Source organism: Oncorhynchus nerka, linkage group LG19, assembly GCF_034236695.1.
Source record: "Oncorhynchus nerka isolate Pitt River linkage group LG19, Oner_Uvic_2.0, whole genome shotgun sequence".
NCBI lineage: Eukaryota > Metazoa > Chordata > Actinopteri > Salmoniformes > Salmonidae > Oncorhynchus > Oncorhynchus nerka.
In genome coordinates this window covers 28583698-28601076 of record NC_088414.1, presented here as the reverse complement: position 1 = coordinate 28601076, position 17379 = coordinate 28583698, and the positions used below count along the sequence as shown (strand labels likewise).

The 17379-nt window shown below is 43.4% G+C and overlaps 1 protein-coding gene across 1 annotated transcript in view; it reads left to right on the top strand.

Moving 5' to 3' along the window:
- Positions 1-16575, top strand: part of LOC115101306 (nuclear protein AMMECR1-like) — a 38162-nt gene extending 21587 nt beyond the window's left edge. The window contains exons 3-6 of the mRNA XM_029620683.2: positions 7124-7238; positions 8910-9000; positions 9132-9228; positions 9528-16575. Coding sequence (XP_029476543.1) covers positions 7124-7238; positions 8910-9000; positions 9132-9228; positions 9528-9642 — 418 coding nt within the window. The 3' untranslated portion in view covers positions 9643-16575. The remainder of the gene's footprint in view (positions 1-7123; positions 7239-8909; positions 9001-9131; positions 9229-9527) is intronic.
- The last annotated feature ends 804 nt before the right edge of the window (positions 16576-17379 follow it).

The window sequence follows — 17379 nt, the reverse complement described above, 5'->3', positions numbered from 1 at the left end:
CTGAGACGGAGGGTGGTGAGCATGTGACTGGGGAGACGATTGTAGGCACTAGCAGGAGCACCGTGTCTGTCTCCTGCTGGGATATCTCCACATTTTTGCCTCATAGGCATGAACAAAAAGAGAGGAGGGTAGAAGGGATGACAGCAAATATTTTGGGAGAAAACATTCACCCAACAGTTCCCTTTTGATATATTCAAGTAAAAAATATGGCAGACATGTTTTGAGTTCTCTGGGTGTGAATCTAGCTATCTTTTTCCGTTCGTATTATTCTGTCACTGAAAGGAACACCCACCATCATCGAAACAATTCTGTCTGGTTGGGTTTTGTAAGGAAATTGCTAATTCATTGGGGAGAAGCAGCATACCAGGTGGACAGGAACAAATAACACTATTTGAAAGGGCGGGGGTGCACGTGAGACTGATCTGTAGCTCTCTATCTCTTTCTCACACACATACAGTGGCAAACACATTCACTCACAGGCACACATACTCACTGACATCTGGAACTGGTCTCCTATTGGCTACAAGTTAAGACTCCTGCCAGCCTCCTATTGGCCAGCGCTGTTGCTAGGATGATTCCACACGGAGGCCTGTAGAGGAGGTCATGCACTGCAACAGAGTTCAAGCTTTCTGCTGTCACAGAAAATGTCAAGTTTACTGGACTAAATCACTTAATTCATTTGATCTGATAACAACATAGGAACCCTTACATTAATACTTAAGCAACATGTATTGTATTATTTAGTTGACATGTATATTTTTGAACAGCGTCAAGCAGAGTATTGGTGTGTTAATGGTGTTTACCCTAGCTTTTGTTTTGGTTGAGTTCACCGTAGATACAGTCGAGGTTCGAGGAGAATGTTTAAAAAAAGTTTCCTCAGTGGATTGAACTGTATCTAGGTACCACAAATGGCAGGCCTCTCGGTTCATTTGTTTTTCAAGAGTTGGGAAATTGGGGGAGGGGGAGAGCAGTGTGTTGTGAAGGGGAACCAAAAAAAACAGGACGAAGCGTCCAGATGAGGATGCCAATAAAGCTGAGGGTTTTGTTCACTCAGCCCGCCTTCCTCTGTGGGCACTAATGTCATTAGTGAGGCCTGGGGTACTTCTGGGAAAAAGGGGGCCTTTTGGTGTTTAACTCCCAACAGTAACGTTATCAATATAACTGGCTTCTTTGATAAAAATCAAAGATTATCCTTCATGTCTTGCATAAAAAAAGTAATGCTATGATTTTCTAGCTTGTTAGCTGTGTCTGACCATAAGGGTTGGGAGTTGCTAGGGACCTCACGATACGATATTATCACGGTACTTAAGTGCCTATACGATATGTATTGCGATTCTATATGTATTGCGATACCGATGCTCCAAACATACTGCTCCCCATATGTCTGCTGCAGAGGAACAAGAGAGAGCCATGAAGAAAAGTAGTTTTGTTCAGTATTGGAAATAAAAGTGCTGAAAACAAATTGGCTCCCTGTTTAAAAAGAAGATGGAGAACAAGCAACGAGGAAAAATAGTAAAGTTTTTGTGGAGGTACAGCTAACTAGCGCAAAAAGTATATTAGAATATTGTCAAAACTATACAATATATCGTCAAAAAGTAATATGCCAATATGCAACTACAGTGGGGCAAAAAAGTATTTAGTCAGCCACCCGTTGTGCAAGTTCTCCCACTTAAAAAGGTGAGAGAGGCCTGTCATTTTCATCATATGTACACTTCAACTATGACAGACAAAATGAGGGGAAAAAATCCAGATTTATTTGCAAATTATGGTGGAAAATAAGTATTTGGTCACCTACAAACAAGCAAGATTTCTGGCTCTCACAGACCTGTAACTTCTTCTTTAAGAGGCTCCCTTGTCCTCCACTTGTTACCTATATTAATGGCACCTGTTTGAACTTGTTATCAGTATAAAAGACACCTGTCCACATCCTCAAACAGTCACACTCCAAACTCCACTATGGCCAAGACCAAAGAGCTGTCAAAGAACACCAGAAACAAAATTGTAGACCTGCACCAGGCTGGGAAGACTGAATCTGCAATAGGTAAGCATCTTGGTTTGAAGAAATCAAACCAACCTTGCAGGGAGCAATTATTAGGAAATGGAAGACATACAAGACCACTGATAATCTCCCTCGATCTGGGGCTCCATGCAAGATCTCACCCCGTGGGGTCAAAATGATCACAAGAACAGTGAGCAAAAATCCCAGAACCACATGGGGGGACCTATTGAATGACCTGCAGAGAGCTGGGACCAAAGTAACAAAGCCTACCATCAGTAACACACTACGCTGCCAGGGACTCAAATCCTGCAGTGCCAGACGTGTCCCCCTGCTTAAGCCAGTACATGTCCAGGCCCATCTGAAGTTTGCTAGAGAGCATTTGGATGATCCAGAAGAAGATTGGGAGAATGTCATATGGTCAGATAAAACCAAAATATAACTTTTTGGTAAAAACTCAACTCGTCGTGTTTGGAGGACAAAGAATGCTGAGTTGCATCCAAAGAACACCATACCTACTGTGAAGCATGGGGGTGGAAATATCATGCTCTGGGGCTGTTTTTCTGCAAAGGGACCAGGACGACTGATCCGTGTAAAGGAAAGAATGAATGGGGCCATGTATCGTGAGATTTTGAGTGAAAACCTCCTTCCATCAGCAAGGGCATTGAAGATGAAACGTGGCTGGGTCTTTCAGCATGACAATGATCCCAAACACACCGCCCGGGCAACGAAGGAGTGGCTTCGTAAGAAGCATTTCAAGGTCCTGGAGTGGCCTAGCCAGTCTCCAGATCTCAACCCAATAGAAAATCTTTGGAGGGAGTTGAAAGTCCATGTTGCCCAGCATCAGCCCCAAAACATCACTGCTCTAGAGGAGATTTGCATGGAGGAATGGGCCAAAATACCAGCAACAGTGTGTGAAAACCTTGTGAAGACTTACAGAAAATGTTTGACCTCTGTCATTGCCAACAAAGGGTATATAACAAAGTATTGAGATGCATTTTTGTTATTGACCAAAGACTTATTTTCCACCATAATTTGCAAATAAATTCATAAAAAATCCTACAATGTGATTTTCTGGATTTCTTTTTCTCATTTTGTCTGTCATAGTTGAAGTGTACCTATGATGAAAATTACAGGCCTCTCTCATCTTTTTAAGTGGGAGAACTTGCACAATTGGTGGCTGACTAAATACTTTTTTGCCCCACTGTATATAAATAGTTTCCCCCCCCATCACTATTGATCATGTATTTATACTGAGCCTTACAGACAGGCCAGCTTTAGTTTCTGTTTCGGGGCTTGTGCTAACCATCTCGGGGTTGTTTTTGTTTTCAGACACTTTTCCCTCCCACTGCATTACAATCTCCCTGGTTTTTGTTATTCATATTTATAGATTTCCTAATGCCACAATCTCTCTCTCACCAGGCAGAACAGAATGCATGCTTAGGAAGGTGTTCATGTGTTAGCCTAACTGTGTGTTTATCTTCTGACTGTAGGGAGGACAAAACAGGCACAAACAAGAAAATAACCATTGTCAAAGCACGGCACACCTCTGCCGTTGCGACCTTTAAAACCAATGGTTTAAATGCTCATGTTTTTCACAGAGCAGAATGTTCATGACAAAAGTACAGGATGATTCAAATGCAGATGGCTGCAAGCAGCTATTGTACCAAGTAACCGTTGTCCTTTAATTATCCAGTTAATGTTTAGGGACTTTTGGCTTTTTACTCAGCAATTCTACAGAACACCCCTCCATCCTACCATATACAAAAACATAACTAACATAACCTTTTGAGCTTGTGTGTGTGTGTGTGTGTGTGTGTGTTTTCGGTTTTGTCTACGTCAAAAGGACCTTTGGTGCTGAATAAATCATGCAAAGCATGTACATGGAGTGGAGGAACGGCATTTCCCCAGGGACCTCCGGGAGGGTTTTACCTCACTGAGAGATGCTGCTCTGTGCTCAGCTTGCCTCAGAAACGTATGGAACTCATTTACACTGTCATGCCCAGTTCAGATGCACCATTGCCTGTTTAAAGGCAATTATTTACCAGGGCGTTCATTTGATGAGTGGTCTGTCTCCCTAGAGGGGCCAGGTCTCCTGGAGTTAATATCAACCTTCATATCAGTATCGACCAGTAAAGGATATAATACAGTATTTTATGCAAAGTAGGCCTACTAGGGTGATTTTGTATTAAATGTGCTTCTTTTTTTTATTCGTTTCTAGAAGTCTGTCTTGGTGTGTGATTTTAATAAACCTAATAGCCTCTCTGGCCCACAGTGGGGGAGAGAGGATCTGGTTGAGCTGTGTGTGTGTGTGTGTGTGTGTGTGTGTGTGTGTGTGTGTGTGTGGGGTGCAGGGGATGAGACCGAGTATCTGACAATCCAATAAAGAATGCATTACCTTCAGAATCTGGGCAGAACTGGTTTGAATATGTCTGCCTCTCTGTCTGTCTCTCTCTCTGCCTGTCTGTCTTTCTGTCCATCTGTCTGTCTCTTTTTCTCTCTGTCTGTTTATCTGCATGTGTCAGTCATGTGATCTGCACTACTGTCAACAGGGCCTTTCAGCCTTGCTGCATGGCCTCACCCTCCCAGTGATCTGACATGCACTGTATCAGTGTCATACATGAGTGTGTGTTGGTTGTCCTGTTTCAGCAAACTATGAAGTAACTGACAATGTTCTCATGTCTCTAATTTATCTCTGCAAACATTTACCTTCCCCTTCATTGGTATTCCCTGTCTACAACTGGTATTAAAATGGCTTTTCCATTTCAGATTATAGATACCAATCCGATCACCGTTTAGCATCCACATCTGGTATTTAATCATTTAATTCTGTCCCTTGGATAAGCGTGCATCAGGAGTCTTGGTCTGTAGAGGAGGAACAGGTTAACGTCAGAGGATCTTACAAAGCATGTTTTGTCTCTGTGTTACACTTGAAGTCCAGAGCGGCCATTTTGTAGAGGTTGCGATCATCTGTTTGTTTTAGTAGACAGCCCTTTTAGAGGGCTGCTAGTGATGTCAAACTCAATGACCTGGTGCTCTAACACTGCCAGCCAGCCAGCCAGGCTAGTTACGTTCCTGTTGTACTCACTCTCAGGTGCAGTCTTGTGTTTGTATTCAGCTATAGGCCTATAAATGTGAACATGTGTGAAATGCAGTATTAATACAAGCCAGACCTATTTGGATAAAAGGGTCAGCTCAGTAAAAAGACAGATTTATTTATTTAATGACTCTTCTGAGAGGATAAGCTTCGCTACCCTCCTGTGAGTGCCAGAGGTATGTGGGTGCTGTTGTTTGTGTATCCGTCTCCTGTCTGGTTAAGATTTGCCAACCCTGCCCTCTAGTCAATCAGTCGGACCTGCAGCCAGCAGCATGTAGAATTCCCCTCTCTCCCATGGAATCTTACACTGGCGCTGCAGAGAATGGCCGCAGCAACACAGACGTTAGAACGTCTCCATGGCTGTTGTTTAGCCACTGAGGCTCTGAGAGCCAATGTTATACCAGGTCAGGACATTCTAGAATATGGGGGCTGTCTAAAATCCAACTCACCACTAGGCTAACCATGTTGTTAGCACAGGAAAAGGGAGGGGCCAGTGAAACAGGAGAAATTCCAGATATTGGAGGGGCCTGACTCGTGGGGGATGCCATTTTTGCTTGCTAAGGGCCTCTGTGAAATGCAAGATAACCTTCTGAAAGCTCTTGAGTCTAGATTGAAGCCTCTGAAAGTGTTTTAGTGTAGGCTTGTCTGTTTGTTCTGTACAAGAGCGCTGTGTTGTCCTCCTCTACTCACATATACACAAAAATGGATTTCCTTCACTCTGCCTTAGCTGCCCAGTAATCTGCTGTCTTGTCAGGTCCTCTGCTTATCATTCCCTCAGCGTGCCCTCAGCGTGCCCTCAGCGTGCCCTCAGCGTGCCCTTAGCGTGCCCTCAGCGTGCCCTCAGCGTGCCCTCAGCGTGCCCTTAGCGTGCCCTCAGCGTGCCCTTAGCGTGCCCTCAGCGTGCCCTTAGCGTGCCCTCAGCGTGCCCTTAGCGTGCCCTCAGCGTGCCCTCAGCGTGCCCTCAGCGTGCCCTTAGCGTGCCCCCAGGGGCAGTATATACATATGAGATGAGTATGTAAACAAAGTGGCATAGTTAAAGTGGCTAGTGATACATGTATTATATAAGGATGATATAGAGTACAGTATATACGTATACATATGAGATGAATAATGTAGGGTATGTAAACATTATATTAGGTAGCATTGTTAGGTAGCAATTACTCTCAGGGAGCCGGCCTGTTTTATGTCTTCATGATGTCGCTTCTCCACGCTCCTCTCCCACATCTCCCTCTAGTAAGAGAAGTGACTGGGCCTCTTTCTACTGAACTCAGCTTGTCACTCCCAATCCTGGACTGAAAGAAGCAGAGTCCCATTTAACACATCATGGACTTAAAAGGGATGCTGTTCAGTGTTCACAGTTCATCCCATGTGTTGTTACCATATGAGTCTTCTAACAGTACAAATATGTAGAAGAGGCAGCACTATGACAGCATGCCATCACCACATGGGGCATTTCACTCCTATTGGTGAATTATGACAGCGTGTGGTGGTAGATTATGGCTCATGGAGACTGTAACTGACTCCATTTATCTGCTGTCATGACATGAGCAGGAAGATGGTGTGCCGTCGTGTGCAGAAAGGGTGGTGGCAGCAGTCTCTTGTTAGCAGTCTCTCGTTAGGATGGAGTGGAGTGGGGGAGAGAGGGAAAATTACAATCTGATATGAAGAGTCTGTGGGTCCAGCCAATACGGAGACTCACCTGCCATCAGGTCATTCTATTTTTACACCCCCTCAGATAGGCACTTTCTGAAATGTAGCACGGAAGATATCACTTCATGGCTAATGTCTTCTGAAAGGATAAAGGAAAATGCTTGCAGGGTTTCTTCATTTACATGTTGTCTTATCAGAGAGATTTGGTCTTTCTTTTCATTATAAACATAATGCCCTGTGGCTCATAGTAAGATGAGATGAAACGCAAATATGTACTTTGGGTGGACATTGTCCTTGATAATCTGTTGGTCTTCCAGTTGAAACCGGTTCAAAGTAGTGCAGCTGATGTTGTCCCTAAACGTCCCCTGTTGTCTCCACAGTGCCCTTAAAGACAGCCGCTTTCCCCCCGTGACGAGGGACGAGCTGCCACGCCTCTTCTGCTCGGTGTCTCTGCTCACCAACTTCGAGGACGTCGGTGATTACCTTGACTGGGAGGTAAGAGACTGAAACAAGACAGGTAGCTATTAATTCATCTTATGCAATACTCTTCAGTCATTTTATTTCTATTGAAATTAAATAGCCTTCACATATGTGAATCCAGCAGTTGAGGTTTACAGTGCACCGGAGAGCAGTACAAATATGTGGAAGAGCAGTACACTCCACACAGAGCAGTACACTCCACACAGAGCAGTACACTCCACACAGAGCAGTACACTCCACACAAGAGCAGTACACTCCACACAAGAGCAGTACGCTCTCCACACAGAGCAGTACACTCCACACAGAGCAGTACACTCCACACAGAGCAGTACACTCCACACAAGAGCAGTACACTCCACACAGAGCAGTACACTCCACACAAGAGCAGTACACTCCACACAAGAGCAGTACACTCCACACAAGAGCAGTACACTCCACACAAGAGCAGTACACTCCACACAAGAGCAGTACACTCCACACAGAGCAGTACACTCCACACAAGAGCAGTACACTCCACACAGAGCAGTACACTCCACACAGAGCAGTACACTCCACACAAGAGCAGTACACTCCACACAAGAGCAGTACACTCCACACAAGAGCAGTACACTCCACACAAGAGCAGTACACTCCACACAAGAGCAGTACACTCCACACAAGAGCAGTACGCTCTCCACACAAGAGCAGTACGCTCTCCACACAAGAGCAGTACACTCCACACAGAGCAGTACACTCCACACAGAGCAGTACACTCCACACAAGAGCAGTACACTCCACACAAGAGCAGTACACTCCACACAAGAGCAGTACACTCCACACAAGAGCAGTACACTCCACACAAGAGCAGTACACTCCACACAAGAGCAGTACACTCCACACAAGAGCAGTACGCTCTCCACACAGAGCAGTACAGTGCAGTACACTCCACACAGAGCAGTACACTCCGCTCAGAGCAGTACGCTCTCCGCAAAGAGCAGTACGCTCTCCGCAAAGAGCAGTACGCTCTCCGCAAAGAGCAGTACGCTCTCCGCATAGAGCAGTACGCTCTCCGCACAGAGCAGTACGCTCTCCACACAGAGCAGTACGCTGGGAGAGACAATCTCCAGTGTGAAGTAGAGATGAGAATGAAATAGGAATAGGCCTCTGCTGCAGTTTCTGGTTCTGAATGAACTGGACCCCATTGCAGCCTGGAGATCCACACAGCAAGCATGATTTAGGCCGACAAGCACCATACACAGGCAGGCTGTCTTTTTTGTGAGGAAGTAAGCAGTGACCTTGCTGTCCCGGGGGGGGTGATTTTGAATTATAACTCGAACAATCCCCCGAGCTATCTTGACCGGATCCTGACCCTCAACCAACAATCTGATTTGCCCAAAAGGCACCAACTCATCCAACTGTAGGGTGTTCTGTAGGTTGTTCCATACGTTGTTCCGTACGACGAAACTAAAAGCTGTTTTTCCTAAATCTGTAGTGACAGACGGAATTTCAAGAGTTAGCCCTCCCTGTGACCGGGTATGGTATCTCATACTTCTATAGGTTAGTAACTCTGTTAGGTAATGCTGCAGTTTTTCTGGAGTGTGTGGCCGAAGACATGTAGTGTATATAGGCACGTGTCTGTTGTTCCTGTCCATTCATGTGATGTCTGTTCTGCCCTCTGTCTCTGTCTCTCCTTTCTCTGGCCTGTAGGTGGGTGTTCATGGCATTAGGATAGAGTTTTTCAATGAAAAAGGATCCAAGCGTACCGCCACCTACCTACCAGAGGTCGCAAAAGAGCAAGGTAAGTGGAATCGTGTGTCCCATCACCGTTGTATAATGTCTGTATGACTGAAGGTCTTGGTTCTAGAGAGAAGTGGGATTCAAGGGGACATAAAGGGGGATATTCAAGGGGATATAACCTTCTCTGTGCAGGATGGGACCACATTCAGACCATAGATTCCTTACTACGAAAGGGAGGCTACAAAGCTCCCATCACAAATGACTTCAGGAAGACCATTAAGTTGACCAGGTAAGAGAGGCTGCTCTCCTTTCACACCGGTTGCTGTCTTCCACTGCTACTGGCCTTGGTTCTGCCTTCAGTGTAGATGATGAAAGTGTCGCTTACTGCTGGGAATATGTGACTGGTGCATCATTACTGTAGGGGACCCTCCCAAAGCGCACCGTGGTCCTGTTTGCCACAGTACAGACAGAAATCAGTGAAGGAGTACTGCTGGATCCATAGAGCATTAAGGTGTAGAGATTCTAGTGCCACTGCCAGGTAAGTTGGGGTAACTGTTCCTTCTCTAACTTCCCTCTCCTCTTGTTTAGGTACCGTAGCGAGAAGATGACAATGAGCTATGCTGAGTACATTGCCCACCGCCAGCACCATCACTACCAGAACGGCACCGGGCACCCTCTACCCCCATACAACCATTATTCCTGACAGCGAGCCGCATGACCAATCACTGGACCTCTCTGCGGACCTTTTCCCAGGAGAGCCCGCCCCCTCCTGGTCTAGTTATCTCTACTACTGTACCATTTTATGATGATAGTTTCCGTTGCCATGCTGACGCTCTCCCAGACGTTGACGTGGCAACGGGTGGCAAAATGAGCATCAATTGATAATGACGAGAAAAAACAAAAATCTTTTATTTTTATCCTCCTATTGATTTAGTTTTTGCAGCATATATATCAATATAACCCCTTTTAGTTTTTATTTTTGTTCACAAATACTCAATTTTCCTAAATGTATTATTTTCAAACAATCCTAATCAGGCTTTTGATTCTGTGGATGGAAGCAAGTCATATATATGGTGAATTCGTAATGCATAAAGGTATAGGCTCATATTTTGTGTAGGCTTAGCTACAGTGTCCCATCTATTAGGGAAATGTTTTTCTTTTTCTGTTGAATCCTTTCTTAGTAGCCAGCTTGTCATTATGTGTGTCATGTGGCAAGCCAACAGCCGTTCTGGAAGACTCAATCTTTTCCTCAATTTTGCGATTCTTCTCAAGAAATGGACTTGGGTTGGTTTGGCCTTTGTAACCCGTTGTAGTGCTGTAGATTGTAGGGCTGTGATGCCACGCCACTAGTATTTGCTGGTCTTTTTTATTACATTACCCCACACGTGTTTGCTTTGATGTGTGTGGTTAGAAGTTTGTTGTTAAGTTCACATCCGACAGGAGATTGAAAGCGCTATATTAAATCATGAATAGGATCATGACAAAATATTTGACAGAGACGTTCATTTCCACCCCTGAGTGTTCATAGTGTTTTGTAATGAAACCTGCACAACTTGAATTGAATTTGTACGGCTCCAGCTCAGATATTTTCACCCGCTCTTCTTTCCAACTTGAGAAACGTATGGAGGAAGCCATTTTAGCTGCGTCAAAGGAGGTTGTCTCTGTCCCTTGTCTCTGTGAAGCAGGCCGCTAGTGAAAGTGATCCACGGGGCTGGAGATTGTGATAGGGTTGGAGAGTTGACTGGAGGTTGTGATAGGGTTGGAGAGTTGGCTGGAGGTTGTGATAGGGTTGGAGAGTTGACTGCAGGGCTGGAGGTTGTGTTAGGGTTGGAGAGTTGACTGCAGGGCTGGAGGTTGTGATAGGGTTGGAGAGTTGGCTGGAGGTTGTGATAGGGTTGGAGAGTTGACTGGAGGTTGTGATAGGGTTGGAGAGTTGACTGGAGGTTGTGATAGGGTTGGAGAGTTGGCTGTAGGTTGTGATAGGGTTGGAGAGTTGGCTGCAGAGCTGGAGGTTGTGATAGGGTTGGAGAGTTGGCTGTAGGTTGTGATAGGGTTGGAGAGTTGGCTGCAGAGCTGGAGGTTGTGATAGGGTTGGAGAGTTGGCTGGAGGTTGTGATAGGGTTGGAGAGTTGACTGCAGGGCTGGAGGTTGTGTTAGGGTTGAAGAGTTGGCTGGAGGTTGTGATAGGGTTGGAGAGTTGACTGCAGGGCTGGAGGTTGTGTTAGGGTTGAAGAGTTGGCTGGAGGTTGTGATAGGGTTGGAGAGTTGACTGCAGAGCGCAGTCCTCTCATTCATTGTCCTCTGAGAAAAATACCTTTATCCTGTTATTTCATGCTAGTTGGTTTGAGAGGAAAAAACAATGAGGGAGACTTGAGTCTAGTGACCGGGATATGCTAAAACTACTTAAAGCCATATTCTGTTTTTAATGCATGTGGTTGTTTTGTAGGCTAAAGATGTCCCCCCCCCCCCCCCCCCCCTCTGTAACCTCCTCTACGAGTTTACTTTATTCTGGTGGCTTTGGTCCCAAAAGTTGGGTTTCCTCTCAAAGTTTGTGTTTTGGTCCTGGCTAGGAATCTGGGCCTGTGAGACATTATCTGGACTTACTCAGTTAGTATGGGTTAGCATCAGGGGTGCATTTATTAGTCAGAGTCTGTTGCAAAAAGTTTTGCAATGAAACCTGTTTACTGTTTGGTTCCTAGAGTAAACCGGCAAAATGGAACAAAACGGAGAGGACTACCTGAATTTGTACAATAGAAACTAATTTTCATTGATATAAGTTTTACATTTGCAACGGAATCCGACTGATGAATACACTCCAGCGTTTGAACTCCTTTGTGCTGTTTGTTAAGAGTCCTCATCACTTCCGCTGCTTTTATACCATTTTAACTGAAGCTTGTGGCCACAATGACAAATAATGAAACTTGATGTAGGCCTAATCAATGTTTTACATCCACATTTGACATTACATGCTTGATGACTGACGGTTGCCATAGTTGTGCACTTTCATGTGCTCTCGTCAAAACGCTATGAGATCTTGTGGAGGCTTCTGGAGATGGCATCTAGCTAGTCAAAACGCTATGAGATCTTGTGGAGGCTTCTGGAGATAGCATCTAGCTAGTCAAAACGCTATGAGATCTTGTGGAGGCTTCTGGAGATAGCATCTAGCTAGTCAAAACGCTATGAGATCTTGTGGAGGCTTCTGGAGATGGCATCTAGCTAGTCAAAACGCTATGAGATCTTGTGGAGGCTTCTGGAGATGGCATCTAGCTAGTCAAAACGCTATGAGATCTTGTGGAGGCTTCTGGAGATAGCATCTAGCTAGTCAAAACGCTATGAGATCTTGTGGAGGCTTCTGGAGATAGCATCTAGCTAGTCAAAACGCTATGAGATCTTGTGGAGGCTTCTGGAGATGGCATCTAGCTAGTCAAAACGCTATGAGATCTTGTGGAGGCTTCTGGAGATAGCATCTAGCTAGTCAAAACGCTATGAGATCTTGTGGAGGCTTCTGGAGATAGCATCTAGCTAGTCAAAACGCTATGAGATCTTGTGGAGGCTTCTGGAGATAGCATCTAGCTAGTCAAAACGCTATGAGATCTTGTGGAGGCTTCTGGAGATAGCATCTAGCTAGTCAAAACGCTATGAGATCTTGTGGAGGCTTCTGGAGATAGCATCTAGCTAGTCAAAACACTATGAGATCTTGTGGAGGCTTCTGGAGATAGCGTTTTGACTAGCTAGATGCTATGAGATCTTGTAGAGGCTTCTGGAGATAGCATCTAGCTAACCTTAAACCCTTGGCACTGGTCATCGTCGGTTGATTTGCTCAAATCTGTTATTTCCTCATGACATGCTGCTGTTTGTTGAGGTGCTTGCCGTATTCAGGACCAGTTGCTCCCCGTCTCTGTGCCACTAGAAACCATGCATGGGTTGTTGGTCTGTCTTGTCAGCTGTTTTGGCAGAGGAAACTGGGAAAGGGTGGTCAAGCTGCATTCAGTCAAACCCTACATAAAGAACCAGGGATTTCAAGCAACTAGTTAGTCCATGTCCTCTTCAAGTGTTCCTTTTTGTCAGTCACATCCGTGCCCAGCAGTTGGTATGTTTTAGCAAGTGTAGTTAATGGATTAGCTAATGATCTCTGTCGTGTACAGGTTTGAGAGGTGCTTGTACAACAACAAAAAAGAACAAACATATTTTATAAAACATCTTTTACCAACTGACAGTAGGGTTAATCCTTTTTATTTTATTTTTATATGCAAAATGTTAAGGGCTTTGGCACTCCATCCACAGTAACCCGAAATGACCCATATTTCAGTTGTGTTGATTTAATAAATTATGGACCAGTAAAATGGTGCCCTGAGTGTTCCTCTGTCCTGTCCTGTCTAATACTGACCTCAACCTACAGGGCAGTGAAGGGCCTTAAAACCCTGATTCACCCATTCACCTTCAGATAGACACATTGTAGCGGGAGGCAGATGGGAACCTTTCTTCTAATCATACCTGGACATTAGAAACCCCAGCTTACTTCATTAATCTAGCCTATTGTAGAAGGGGTTTGTCCACAGACATGCTTGGTTTAGATGTTATTGTGGTAAGGGCCTATCTATCCTGTTCTCTGTGCTTCCCTGCTCAGATATCGGATGGCATTTCCTTCATATTATCCTCTTGTGGTCAGGGAAATGCTGCTCAACAACATTGACAAGACAAAGGAGGCCTACTTAAAGAGATATATTGGCCTAGTAGTTTGTCACAAAAACAGTTTTCAGAGAACTGTGGGACAAGCTTTCCCTGTTGTTGAACAATCAGGTAACCATTTTCTGGTCCATTCAATACAGCACAACCTGAATATTTTCCTGCTGCAAAATCAAGTCCACCATTCTCTTTTACATACTTACCGATATATGTATACACAAATGCAGTCCATTCTGTTGCATGTGTGTGTATGAAACATACAGTATGGTTTAATCCCTGACATCGAAGGCTTAGAGACTAGTATAAATCATCAAAAATAAATCAAATGGTGCTATTGGGACCTCATGTTGGGGCGGTCGCAGGTTTCGTGACTGGTCATGCGGACTCATCGATCATATCCGACTTATTATCCTTGATATATGCAGATCTGTTCAACAGGTGTTTTTTTCCTACCAGTGTAAGTCAACACCCTGCAGGTTTGAAAGGACAAGAAGTCACTACTAATCCCCCTCCCCCCAACTCCCTGCCTCATGGCCTGGGGGTTAAAGGTATAGTCTGTCGTTCAGTAGATCGTGGCATCAGAAGGGAACATTTCGCTCCTGGGCTGGGACAGTAAAGAGTTGGAGTAAAAGGGGTCTATCGCCCCTCCTCTCCAGTCTCCCATCGTAGGCCCCTTTCCCTGTCCAGCCCACGATTGGATGTTCCTCTTAGAAGCACACCCATAACACTTCATGTTTTACTCTTGTTAAATCGTGAGTTTTTATAGCTGTCCTGTATCATTTACTCATCCATGGAGTTGATTATCAGCTTAAAGGTCATCTGACAGAAGGTTCTCACTCAACTCTGGCTCTTACAAACTCCCTCAAAGGAAGTCGTGCTTCTCATGTAATATTGTCATTCATGTAGCCCTCTATAACAGTGGTTTCTTTAAGCTGGACATGAGTGTGGGTTTAGTTGGCAGGTTTAGTGAGCCAGATGAGTGATTGCTGATATCATCACATAATTATTGTATTTGACTTGGACAATTCGTTTCCATTCATGATTCACTCTTCCGTATGACCGTGAGTGTATCATGTAACGTCATTTTAACATGGAAATGACTGAACGTAAAGGTTCATGAATATCAATAAATCTCAGTCAAATGTGATGTGATTTTCCTGGTGTCCTTCAAAAGATTATTCTGACTGCTAATTTGCAGTTAGTTTAAACACACCTCTGCCCATGGACGAGTGACAGTTGTTCATACTGACACAACTGGGATAATGTGTAAAGACAATGTCATTTGGTTCCATTGCCCGGTTTAGCCCCTGCATTCCTTGTATGTGTACCGGTATGCATATATTTTTGTGGAATACTTAAGCTCCTATTACCTTTGTATGTTCAACCGAACCAAAGATGCCTCTGCCCCATAGAGATGTATAGAGATCATAACATGGAAGTAACCTGTTTTTGCATGGACATTTAGGGCTTCCTCCATTTTAAAATGGTCAACTGGGTGAAGATTCCTATGGTTTGGGAGTGATCGACCAATGAGCAGAGCATTGTTTTCTTCTTCAAATTAGTTTGTAATTGGCTTTAAGCTATATGACTGCCATCTAACGGCCACAATAAATTTAAGACAATTTGGTTCAAGACTCCATCACTGCAGGTGGTAGTAAGTCACCAATGTTAGCTTTACACTTTTTTCGAACATCAAAAGAAAGAAAAAATTGGACTACTTTAAAATGGAGAAAGCCTCAATGGCACTGTGCGTGCTGTCACAGACGCCATAATGGCATAGATACAACGTAGCGATTTCTATACATCTCTATGTTCTGGCCAAGTCCAAATGCTGCTCTTCAGGCCTGGCTTCCTGTCCTTCCAAAAAACACCCCTGCAAGAGACAAAATGTTATTTTTTTCCGTCTGTTTCAGATTTTTTTTATCTGTTTTTTTGTACGATTTCTAACTTGTCTTTTGATTTCTTTAGCAACCTCTTATTCAATGAATTTCATTGATTATGTCTGAAGCCTTTTACCCGGCATCAAGGACAGTGAAATTACTTGGTTGCACAGTTTTTTTTATTTTGTTGTCGTCACTTGTATTTTCATTATTTTCATTTTTTAAACAAAAAAAAAACCCCATAGCGTGCCTCCTAGATGTATGAGTTTCTGTGTTTCTTTCCTAAAGACCAGCAGTTATACTTTATATAAAAGATGAGTTTGTCCTTATTTTTTATGCCGTTAAAGATGAAAAAAGACCTCTTTTCTTTACTCTGGACCCAGTAGCTGCACTGGTATACAATCGCACTAATAGATAAACAAAAAAAATACAAATAAATGAATCAATAATAAATGAAATAAGAACTACAATAAACTTGTGTTTGGAACTTTTATAAGATTTACTAAAATAAAATAAATTACTGTTTTTGTACATCAAAATCTATTATTTTCCCCAAAACTATTTTGGATCTAGTTTCTAAATTATTTGAGTTGTTTTCTATGTTCTGAAAATGTGTCGCTGTGCAGAGCAACTGTCTCTGCTGTGGTGGCATGACGGGGCGCGGGGTTGCCTGGTGTAAACCCCTCACACCCACCTTTTATTTCTTCTACTTTTCATTTTTGGTTCTGTCTCTTTCTCTGCTTTAGTAACTTAAATGTTGATGGAATAATATGAACTGGGGGGAAAAAAGACTCCTTTAGAGCTAGAGTCTCCTTTCTCTCCCATTGAATTGCTGTTAGTGTGATGAGACTTGAAATGGGCATTTATGATAGTATGGCTCCAAAAAAATACAGAAAATGAAAAATGTTTTTAAAAAATGTGTGGGGAGGGAGAAAATCTTATATATAGATGGGTTATCAGTGGGTATGTGAGCAATGGCTGTGGATATGATCATGTAGTTTTAAACATTGTTATTACCTTTTAAATTCATTTAGCCAATAAAAATGAATAAAACCACGTGAAAAGATAAATGTGTGTGTGTGAGTTGTGTAATGGGTGTTTTTCCATGTTAAACGACTGATATATTTGGTTGTATGCTTGGAGAGTTGAAGCCTGATTGCATGTCATACAAAACACATTAGGTTATATTCATAGCTTGGATAACAAGTCCATAGTAATGGGAAGGAAATCATGTAGGTGCTACACATTAGTGGTGTTAGAGGTGTTTGCCTGGAAGGACTGGATAAGAGCTATATAACCTACACCTGTAGTGATGCGTGGGTAAAATCATAGGAAGCCATTTTACAACCAATGTGCTGTGATAATTACTTTGTTTGCTTTATAACCTGTTAGTTCATATAAGCCACAGTGGCAGAATAAATTAAATCACACATTTGTTTCATTGCAAAACCGGAGAGCAACATCTGTCCGATGAAGTCCACTAAACATATTTCATGTAACAAACAGTTAATGATCTACAGCAAGGTAATGTTTCCAACATTTTCGGACTACTATTGATTTAGAACCAGTTACCGCAAGTCACAAAGAAAACAGGAGCTGCCTCAACTATTCCAGCACGATTTCAACTTCAACATTATCTAATCACCTCCACTTAGTCTAATGCAGTGACAACTAAAAGATACCAAAAACGATTTAGTTAAATTAACTTAAGCTAAATGTGATGTGGCTGAGCTCACTCAGTTTAACTCAATGCTGATTGGCTTTTATTATTGAATTTTTCATCAAGGGAGGCCAAATGCTCACTGACATCCCATCCCGGGCAGCAATAATGTCCTACTCTTTTTGACCTGACTGCATCATATACAGTTGAAGTC